The 11,355-nt window shown below is 48.3% G+C and overlaps 1 protein-coding gene and 1 pseudogene across 1 annotated transcript; both read right to left on the bottom strand.

Moving 5' to 3' along the window:
• Window positions 1-601: 601 nt before the first annotated feature.
• LOC121758350 lies at window positions 602-1,585 on the bottom strand (annotated as a pseudogene).
• A 1,185-nt stretch (window positions 1,586-2,770) lies between these two features.
• Window positions 2,771-3,460, bottom strand: LOC121757646. Its single transcript, XM_042153162.1, has one exon. It carries the CDS (start codon window positions 3,458-3,460, stop codon window positions 2,771-2,773), a length of 690 nt encoding a protein of 229 aa, XP_042009096.1.
• Window positions 3,461-11,355: the final 7,895 nt, after the last annotated feature.

The raw sequence follows: 11,355 nt of genomic DNA, 5'->3' as shown, positions 1-11,355 counted from the left end.
GTTTTTTTTAGCCCACAATTCCAATATTCAACACGCTCACCCTTGTACGTTTCCATGTGTCTCATCAGAAAGACACCACAATCTTCAGCATTAGTTGTTGTCCTCCATGGCATTGCTATCCTCTCTATTCTTGCAGAGGAAATGGTTTTGCATTGTTGTACAAGGCCAATCTGTGCCAAATAATGACAGAAAAACAACCTCTGCAGACATAGTAAATCTAAGTTCAAAGATATATTAATTTGTTATGTAGGAAGAACGTTCAAATAAGAAGCAAAGAACACTGACCAGTGTCTCTAGAATGTCTCCGTAGTTCTTTGTAATATCGTTTGCGTCCCCATTTTTTGAATTGTCTATTTTTTTTGGGAGAAGTATTAGAAAGGTATCATAGTAAATATACATTATCTTGGCACTATATAATATTTCAAACCAAACATGCTTTAAGGACTATTAAAATTGACATTCCAACCAAACATCTTTTTTTAGTCCAAGATTAAGTCATGGTTTACCCTGGATTATATCTTGGTACTATTTAGTCTTGCAAACCGAACACCACCTACATGGATTAGTCCAGACTTTTGGATGCCTGGTTACATATGTTAGTCTAGTCTTCATCGCTTCCATACTGTTGGAATAAGGATTGGAGTACATTGTTGGTAGCAGCAGCGGGTTCAACATCTTGCTGTCCTTTCTCCGGGCCTATAGTTGAGGATTGTGGTACAGATTTCTTGATTATCGAGAATTTGATAGAAGAAGTCTTCGAAACAGGTTTACCACCATCAGAAGCCCCATCAACACCAGCTTTACCTTGAATGTTAGAGCCCTAACTACCACTCTTCTCCGTCAAAATATCTGTTGGTTCTTCATCAGACACCTTCGTCCTCTTTGATGGACGAGATGAAGATCCCACACCGTCAAAAGAGAAAAACTCCAAATCTTCGTCGCTGTCATCATCGATCCTTCTAACAAAAGGAGCCTTTTTCTGACCCTGAAACACTGCTTTTATGTAAGCTTCTTCTTCTTCTAATAGCTTCCTTTCCTTCTGCTCATTCGAGCGCTGCAGAGCTTCCAGCATTGAATCTACACTCACAGTTGCGTGCCGAGACTTCATTGATTTCAATTCCTCCAATGCAGCAAGGATATCCATCTCTCACTTCGAGTCTAATGTTCGATTCTCCTAAGACTTCATTGCATCTCCCATCTCTTCAGCATTCCTCTTCTTTTTCTCTTCCTCTGTTTCTTCATCCTCTGCACGCCAGGGCTCGAAGTTCCTCGAAGCTCCAGATTCAACTATGTAATCCGAGTTCTGAGGATCTGTCTTGAAGGTCATCTCAGCCGAGCATTTAGTGCACTTGAAATAAAACCTAAAAATTTGGATCCCTAGGTAGGTCTCTCCGACTACGTCTTCTTTGCGAGAATTGAATTTGGTTCCCTTATAAATGTAATTCCCGCAGGTGCCGCAACGGATGCTCATCGGAAGCATCATTCGTATCTTCATCTGCTGGTTGTTCGGCTGTCGCCGCCGTGGAATCTTCGCCGGATCAAAGTCCAGCGGGTAGTACATGTTCAAAACTTTTCGTTCTCCCATCTTTCCTGCTTGCTAGTCGATTTGAGGGAGTATCGAGCTTAGGCGTCGGAGGTGGAGAGAGAGAAGTGGCCAGGAGAGGTGAGGGGGAGGGCTGTCTCGACGGCGGTAACTCCATTTTTTGAATTGTCTATAACAGTGATAGCTCTTCTTTGAAAGCAAAAACATACAGCATAGTAGTGTTCATTTGCACATATCGGGAAGAAGACCTATTCAATTAAACATTATGCAGCATGAAATGACATAGTAAATATTGAGAAGAAAACCTTTTCAAATCTACAACATGCGAGTAGTTCCTTTATTCATGTATTTTACCGTCTGCATGTCTACCCAATTGTAATTTGGAATTCCCTTCACCTCGGCTTCTAAGTAGTTACAAAACTTAGCACATATGGTGTTGATGTCCACATTCTGAGGCCTTGTCACAATGGTGTACAGCTGTACATTAACCAAGTTAGGCACCAGAGTGCATGCAGAATTCATGTATATTAACCATTTGTACTTACACACGGGTACGTTGTGAAGAATAGTCGTCTTGAAGAGTACGGTTGTCGCCCCTCTTCCATGTTATTCAGGTAGGAAGCCCATGCATCGATAACTCCAACCACTACTAATACAATTCCAGTTTTGTAACTTTGACAACATCGTCATCATAAACGAGCATATCCCTGCGCATTTTTAAACACATGTTGTAGTGGCTTCTTCATAACTAATAAACCAACATAGTAGTGTTCAAAAGTAGAGTATGTATTGTAATTTATTCATTATATATTGTTCACCCTATAATCACATTACTTCAACTTATAACAAAATAAGAAATCATACTCGTCTATTTTATTGGTAGTAAGAATCCAATAATACGCTTCACTCTCCTCTTGGGATAGCTTATTTGTGAGCTTTTTTTTAATCAAACACCTTTACGGTGGAGGGTTCGTGGGTCCCTCATCCCTATATTTCACAAAAAATCAGTGGGTACAAGATTAGAATTACAAGGAGACCGATCACCCAATCTTTTCCTAGAAGGTTAAAAAGCATGTACAAAATTCTAGAACAATTGCACCAAAAGAGTAGGCAAGAGACGTACTGAATATGGCTCGACACCCACATACTCTCCGGCGTTCAATAATAACACGATCGGTAGAATCCTTCGATGAAACCCGTTTCCTACTCACGCTCCTCATCTTGTTCTCACACACGAATGTTGGGAATCCCCATTTGCTCCATTCGGATGATATCCTTGAGGCCTCTCGGCGCGGCTTGAGCGTCCCACACTTGTCTATCACTAAGCTCCAGACCCATTTTCACAAGGAGATCGGCCGCCTTATTTCCTTCTCGGTTTATGAAGGTGGTGCGGAGAGTTAGGTGCCACTTGTGTAGGGCAAGATGCACCATGGTCCTGCGGATGTGCGCGTGCCCCCACTCTTTTCCCTCCACTAACTTGATTGCTTGCTCGGCATCCGCTTCGAGCCAGATCGGTTTTGCTAATTCCTTGGCCATTACCAAACCGTGGTGCATGGCTAATAGTTCGGCCTCAAGTACTGAATGTGCGGTTAGTGGTAGCGCAAAAGCCACCATTAGCCTACCCGAATGGTCCCGAATGAGGCATCCTCCCCCGGCTTTACCATTTGATTCGTTAAACGATCCATCCGTGTTGAGCTTCAGCCACGGTTGATCCGGGGGCTTCCATGTGATCGTCATAGCTAGTGGCTGCGACCTTCTTGGAGTCGCATGACTCGGGATGTTAACTCCAAGTCTAACTCCCCTCCAATGCTTCGACTTGAGGCTGCCGTTGGACATACTATTCCGAATGAATGTGAGGGTTTGCCATACAACGTTGTTCACCTTGAATTGGACTTCTTGATGTCTGCTTCTATTCATTTCTGCCCAAAGGAACCAAAGAATGAGGTATGGCAAGAGTCGGCTGAGATGCTTTCTACCTGGTTGCTGCGATCTGTTCGCCCAAACTTCTAGCCTAGTTGGTATTAGTGTCGTTGATCCGAAGTGAGGGGGAAGAACCTTCGAACCACCCATCAAATTCCATCCACATCTTAATGGCTCCGGCTCCTTAAATGAAAAGGTGTTGTAGAGACTCGGTGTTCGGCCTATAGGGGCAGCACTGACACTTGGACGCAAGCTCAATCCTCCTCCATTGGAGCTTTGAGTCGACTGGGATTCGATTATTTAGGAGCCTCCAAATGAAGATGGAAATGGTTGTAGTGAGACCTACCTTCCATATCTCATCGAGCCCTTGAATGATGGGCCTTGGCTCCCAGTTTGTTTCCCATGTCGAGGCAAGCGAGAAGTCACCGCGCCGGGATAGGGTCCATCTTGGTATGTCCAGTTCCCCGGAGGGAATCGGAGTATTGAGGATGCCGGTGATGATCTGATGAGGGAGGCCGGTTTGATCATGTAGCAACTGTAATTTAGATTCGTCCCAAACACCTTCATTGATAAACTTCGAGAAGGTCGTTACGGGGCTACCCCGCTCATCAATGCAAAGCCCCCTGAGTGGAGTGTTTCCAATCCAAATATCATCCCAGAAGTAGATCTCTCCTAACCCAACTATCCAACGAATATGCGGGTGCGCGTGGTTCCAAGCTCTAGTCAGCCTTTTCCACGTTGGGTAATGTCTTCCCGAGTTCTGTTCTCGGAAATTCCACCACTGTTTGACCGTGCCCCCGTGGCACAACCGCCGGATCCGTCACCGAAAAAGCTGGCACCGCCGGAATCTTCGCTGGAAACGCTGGCAGCACCGACGAATGTGTGCAAGGCGGCAACGAATCATTCCAACCGCGGGGGACCCGGGCCGTGGAGGGTTCATCGGCCCCAAATCGAAAGTCCGAGCCAATCCCCTTGGACGACGGCAAGACCAAGCCTTTGGGTACAGCCGGCTCTTTTGAAGGTACGCCATCGCTCTCCTTTTCCGATTTTGAAACGGATTTTCTCTCGGAGAAGCTAGGACTAGCTATTGTCGGGAAATTCTCCAATTCACTCCCGTCCACAACCCAAATTCAAAAAAGTCTTAGTGGCATGGGGCTAGTTGGAGCATTCACATGGAAATACTTGAATGCTAAGCATATTTTACTCCAATTTCAAGAGGTGGCCGATTATGCTAAGGTGCTTAATGGCCCTAATGGGAGTCCGAAGTGGTATGTTGATTGCCATCCGATGAGGGTGTTCAAGTGGGCGCCGGATTTTGACACGTTCTTTGAGTCGCCAATTGTTGCCGTGTGGTGTAACATATTAGGTATACCGGCTCATCTCTATGAGGAATCATCCCTCTTGGTAATCGGTAAGCTCCTTGGCAAGCCACTACAAGCCGATCATGCCACAATTCATCAAAGTCGACTCTCCTTCGCAAGGATTTGCGTAGAGATTGACATCTCTTCTCCCCCGACGGAAGAGATCATCCTTAATATCTGAGGCAAAGACTCGAGGTACAAAGTGGCATGGGACCGTATTCCATTGTTTTGTGATAATTGTAAACATGTTGGGCATGAGAAAGAGGATTGCCATGCAGCGGGAAGGAAGTCTCGGGGTAGGGACAAGGGTTGCCGAGCATCATACAAGGAGAACCTTTCAAGCCATGCCGCCAAGATCATCCACCGTGAGTGGCGCCCAAAGGCGAATGGCACTCCATCGTCCATTGGACAGTTTGAGAAGTCCAAAGATTGTAACAATCACGCGGAGTACGTCGAGGGTACATTGGGTGCGGGATCGTCAAAGTCAAGAGTGGCTAGTAGGAGTCACCCAAATGTGGATGAGGATGGCTTCCAATTGGTGTCGAGGAGGAGGAAAGGAAAAGTGCATGAGGGCGATATGCACACCAAGGCTCCACACTTGGATCATAATGGACGTGTCCCACAACATTTTAGAGAGGCGCACACTAACATTGGAGTGCGGACATGTCCCACAACATTTTAGAGAGGCGCACACTAAGGCTCCTTCGTTTGAACATGGGCGAAAGAACAAGCCGAGAGAGGCGGACCTGACCCGGCATGAAGGTCAATCGGCTTCGGACGACCTAGTCCAACCAAAAGGCCATTTCAAGCCCTTTGTCGTCGAGAATGCTGAGGATCCGGGACCATCGAGTCACATGAGCACTAACCGATATTTCTCCCTCATGGCCCGCGAGAACTTTATGGAGAATGATATGGAAGATGATGAAAATTGGGAGGAGTCTCTTTCGCACAAGGAAGACGAAGATGGAGCCAATCCAGCTCTTCTGGAGGCCGAGACATCCCATGGAGGGAGCAATCTCCAAATCATTGAATTCCAAGGGGGGGGGGGTCAATCCCACCGGGTACGAACCCTTCTAGTTAATGATGTCTTTGAATTTTCTATTTTGGAACGTTAGGGGGATCGCAAATGCGTCTACCCAAAACGTCCTAAAAAGAATAATTAAATCTCATAATATTTGTTTTCTTGCAATAATGGAGCCACTTGTCGACCCTAACCAGGACAAGTTTTCTAAAGTGTGGGGATGCAATATAAGGGGTCCAATGCCAATTTTAAAATATGGATTTTTGTGGAGGAAGGGATGGATTTTGAGGTGATGGATGACTCGGAGCAGCTTTTGCATGGGCAGTTCACTTGCCCCCGGATCCCAACACCCATTTTGATCTCGGCCGTGTACGCTAAATGCTCGAGAGGCGAGAGGCTTGCACTGTGGGAAAAAATGAGGGAGCTGACCCAAATCTCAGAAGGAATGCCGTGGTTTATCGGAGGGGATTTCAACACAATCCTCTCCGCGAGAGACAGAACGGGGAGTGACACAAACCGTCTGGCCGAAATGGTGGACTTTGCTGAGGCTATTGAAGATTGTGGTCTTTTGGATCCAGGGTATGATGGATCAGACTTCACATGGGCTAAGAATGGACTTCTGGAAAGGTTAGACAGGGTGTTGATTAGTGAGGTGGCGTCTCAATTGTTTGATGCAATACGAATCACGAACCTTCCTCGTATTGCATCGGATCATGGCCCTATCCTTGTCCGATGCAAGATGCCCAATACCCCCGTGGGAGGTAAAGCTTTTCGGTTTCAAAACATGTGGGTGCGACATGAAGGATTTGGCGATTTGGTGAGGGAAGATTGGGGGGCCCCCACGGAGGCGACGGGTCTCCTCAACTTGAAGCTCAAGCTAGCAAGGGTCAAGAGAACTTTTAAACGATGGAATAGAGAGGTATTTGGGAATATACACGCCAACCTCAAATCCTATGAAGAAAGCATTGCGATGGCCCTAGCGGAGTTCGAAGATGACCCCTCGCCCCGGAATAGAACGGAGATCAACAAACAAATTGCGGAGTACATCCTCCTTCATAAGATGGAGGAAGACTTCTGACGTCAGAAGGCGACACTACGTTGGCTGGAAGATGGGGATAAAAACACCAGATTCTATCAAAGCTGGGTGAAGCAGAAGAGGGTTCGGTTACGTATACACAAGATCAACGTTAATGGGTGTGAACTCACGGAGGACTCGGCCATCCAAGCGTCGGCGGTTGAGTTTTATCAAAACCTTCTTGCCCCAAGCAACCCGGAACCCACGGACCCGGACCTTAGCCTCCTACACCGACTTCCTCCCTCGGAGTCTTTGGCGACCCTCCCCGAACCTCCAGATGCAGATGAAGTGAAAAGAGCGGTTTTCGACATCTCGGCCAATAGTGCACCTGGCCCGGATGGATACTCGGTTGTCTTCTTCCAAGCTTGCTGGGGCATTGTGGGATCGGATGTGGTGGAAGCGGTTAGACAATTTTTCGGTGGGGCTTTTCTTCCCCGAAGTTTCACGGCCACAAGCATTGTACTCATCCCTAAGAAGCCTATACCAGAGACCTAGGGAGACTATAGGCCCATTAGCTTGTGTAATGTGATAAATAAGGTGATTACTAAGATCCTCTCCAAGCGACTTGCCCCTTTACTCCCGCGCGTGGTAGCTCCCAATCAAAGTGGTTTTGTTAAAGGGAGACTTCTCAATGATAATGTACTCCTTGCACAGGAGATGTTCCATGAGCTACAACGAAGCATGCCGGCCCCTAATGTTGCAATCAAGATCGATATGGCCAAGGCCTATGATCGGGTTCAATGGCCGTTCCTCCTAAAAGTCCTTAAGCACATGGGTTTCCCCGAGCCGTGGGTGGATCTTATCAAAAGGTGCATTGGGTCTTGTTGGTTTTCAATCCTTGTCAATGGGGTGCCGGCGGGTTTTTTCAAATCTACCCGTGGTCTAAGGCAAGGGAACCCCATCTCACCCGCCCTTTTCGTCCTTGCCGCGGATTATCTCTCGAGACTACTTGATAAACTCATCATCGGCAACAATGAAATGACGTTCAAAGTAACCCGGGGAAGTATTGAGATCAGCCACCTCGCCTACGCAGACGACATCATCATCTTCACGCAAGCGGCGGCGAACCCCCTCCGGAGGCTACGCGCATGCCTTGATCATTACGCCGAGGTGTCAGGCCAACAAATCAACCTTGGCAAAAGCAACTTCTACATTGGCGATGCTCATGTAGAGTGGACAAACACAATACAAAGAGAAGGAGGCTTCGTCCGAGGTACGTTTCCCTTCCTTTACCTTGGAGTCCCTATTTACCGGGGTGTGAAGCGTACGAGCATGTTCTTGTTCCTCCGTGAGAAAATCTCGGCTAGGATCTCTGGGTGGGCCCATCGACACCTCTCCTTTGGGGGGAGACTTACTCTGATTAAAAGCACACTTGAAGCGATCCCACTACATATTTTCTAAGCTATCGAGCCTACGGGTGGTGCCCTCAAGCAATTGGATCAGCAAATGGCTCGTTTCTTTTGGGGGTCAACTAATGAGAAGAAGCGGACGCACTGGATTAGCTGGGACCAGGTCTGCCTACCAACGGCCGAAGTGGGCTTGGGCATCCGGAAGATCAAGGAAGTCTTAAGAGCCTTTAACATCAAGTTATGGTGGCGGTTCAGGGAACAAAATTCCCTGTGGGCTACGTACTTGATGGCTAAATACTGCCATAAGGTCTCCCCACTTACAGCTAGACCCTTGGGGAGGGGTAGCCCTACGTGGAAGAGGATGCTGAAGGCTCGACCTCAGGCCCAACCACACATTCGATGGGTGGTGGGAGAAGGAAAGATACTATTTTGGGATGACTTATGGCTAGGAGAGGCTCCCCTGAGAGAACTTAGCCTTGATGATAGAGGAGGGCCTCTTGCTCGTGTGGCGGACTATATTAAGGATGGTGCCTGGGATGAGCCTAAGCTGCGGAATCTCCAAGCGCAAGCCGGCCTAGCACAGCACATCGTCCAGAAGATCATCGACACACCCGTCATTTCGGATGGGCCGGATATACCAAGATGGAGGTTATCATCCAATGGAGAGTTCTCTCTCGCTACTACTTGGGAGACCCTTCGAAGCCAAAGGCCGATTGTGCAAGGCCTCGACGACATTTGGAGAGCGGGCCACACGTTCTCTATTGCCATCTTTTTATGGCGACTTCTCTCCAACCGCATTCCGGTGGATACAAAGCTGCAATGGAGACGAATGGAATTGGCGTCCAAATGCCAATGCTGCCCACATAGACCAGGGATTGAATCCCTCCAACATCTCTTCATTCAAGGGGACGGGGCTCACAGGATATGGAGGGAAGTTGACGCATGGTTTGAGGGCTCCTCACCACCCCTTCGGATCAATGACACCATACCGGAACGACTCGTGGTCTGGACAAGAAGAGCTCGGCAACCAGGCAAGAAACACCTAAGCAGAGCCATGCCGTATCTCATTTTATGGTTCATTTGGGAAGAACGGAATAGGAGCCGCGACCAGTCCGTACAATTTAGGCCTTTCAATGTCATCTGGCAAGTTCAAATCTACATCAGGAATAGTATGGCCAACGGGATATACAAGAAGAAGCATTGGAAGGGAGTTCGTCTAAAAACCACTGTCCCGAGTCAAGATGAACTACGGAGCCCTAGGTCGCTTGCAGTGGCAATCAAGTGGATCAAGCTCAACACCGATGGTGCATTCTTGGAAGCGTCGGATAAAGCCGGGGGAGGTGGTATCATCCGAGATCATACGGGTAAAGTGCTTTCAGCCTTCGCATCCCCACTTGAGGCCCACTCCGCCCTTGAGGCGGAGCTCCTAGCCATCCAACTCGGGTTAGAACTTGCCCTGGAGTTCAATCGCCTATCTGGATTGAGTCGGATGCACAACAAGTGGTCCAGCTCCTTAATAGTACACGATGGGGACCGGCACACACGAGCACGGTGGTTGCGCGGATCTTACTCCTCAAGCGCCAACGAGTTGTGCGCCTCACCTACACCCCTCGGGAAGGGAACAAGGCCGGAGACTTACTTGCAAAGATGGGAATTGACAGTCAAAACTACTGCCGTATGAATGCCCACACGATGCCGAGACACCTCGCTGCAATTACTAGGATGGAAGCACTAGGAATCCCGAACATTCGGGTCCAACATGACGACGAAGAATAGAATTGTGTTTGGGATGTTTGGAGGGTACCCTTTGTTCCTTGATTGATTGTATTTTGTTTTCTGTAATGGAGTATGATGAGGTCCTGGCTTGTGGCTTGGGACCGCATACTACTCTTAAGTTTGTGAGGACACACCACTTTCGGGTGTGGCCACGTTTTGTAATCGTCACTCTTTGAAATATAGGGATGAGGGACCCACGAACCCTCCACCATGAGGGTGTTTGATAAAAAAAAGGCTCCACACTTGGATGATTGGCATTTGAAGGAGAATGTTGCTACGGTGACATTTGGGAGTGTCCCATCGGGTGCGAATGACGCGAGCTTTAGCTCCATGAGTGTCGCATGTGGGCGCCCCAACCGGGAGATAGAGGGCCACATCGAGGACCTTGATCCAGGAGGGCATGTACCTAGCGGAGGTATCCCTATTGCGGGCCTTAGCTAGGTGATGGATAGAAGTGTTGGGGATACAAAGGTTGTATCAAATGGTAATTGGATTTTGAGAGTATATAGATGACCACCTCTAGTTGTTAGGGAGTCCCTCGTTGTACTCTAATTTGTCATGCCTTGGCGAGTCGTCACTTTTGGGCGACTCGGTGTATGTTTGTTTGTAACCAATGGTTTTGGTAATGCACAGGTGTGGGTCCGCCTCAACCCTCCGCCCTTTGGGGTGTGTTTGATTAAAAAAAAAGCCCCCTCCATGCCCCAACGCCGAAAGTGAAAGAATGTGCATCAAGGCCCACGCCGACGCTGATTCGGCCATGGGCGGCTCAGCCGCCGGCCATGAGTCCGACGGTGTTGGGGGGGTCATCGCCGATGGTGGGGACTCCAGCCTCCATGATGTGCGAGTCGTGAGAGATGGTCCTAGAATGGGACAGGGAGCTTGGAGGCCGAGATAGTCAACTTGCCCGAATTGGCCACACCAACACTTCCACCCTTCGAAAGTCAATTGGCGCTTTCCAGGGACATCACGTGCTGCCGGTCCACAAGGAGCCGTTGAAGCCTCAAAACAACCAAATATGACATCCTTTTTGCAGCAAGGCAAGTTACCCAATTCAGCTATAGGGAGAAAACTAAATTCCGAAAGTGCTTTTGTGCCTTTCCGCACCAAAGGTTCACGTGAACCCATCGAAGTTGAGAACCCTAAGCTACCAAAGGAGGCGGAGCCTATCCACCTAGCCGCTTTGGACTCGGCGAAAATGATGGATGCCTTTGCCGCGCAACCACTTCTAACCGCTGGGCCGTCGGAAACCGAACCCATGGCACCGGAGCCATACAATACTCGCCAGCCGAGAATTGAACCAGCAATGCCTT

The sequence above is a fragment of the Salvia splendens genome, chromosome 12, assembly GCF_004379255.2.
Source record: "Salvia splendens isolate huo1 chromosome 12, SspV2, whole genome shotgun sequence".
Lineage (NCBI taxonomy): Eukaryota > Viridiplantae > Streptophyta > Magnoliopsida > Lamiales > Lamiaceae > Salvia > Salvia splendens.
This window is presented reverse-complemented; position numbering and strand designations above follow the sequence as displayed.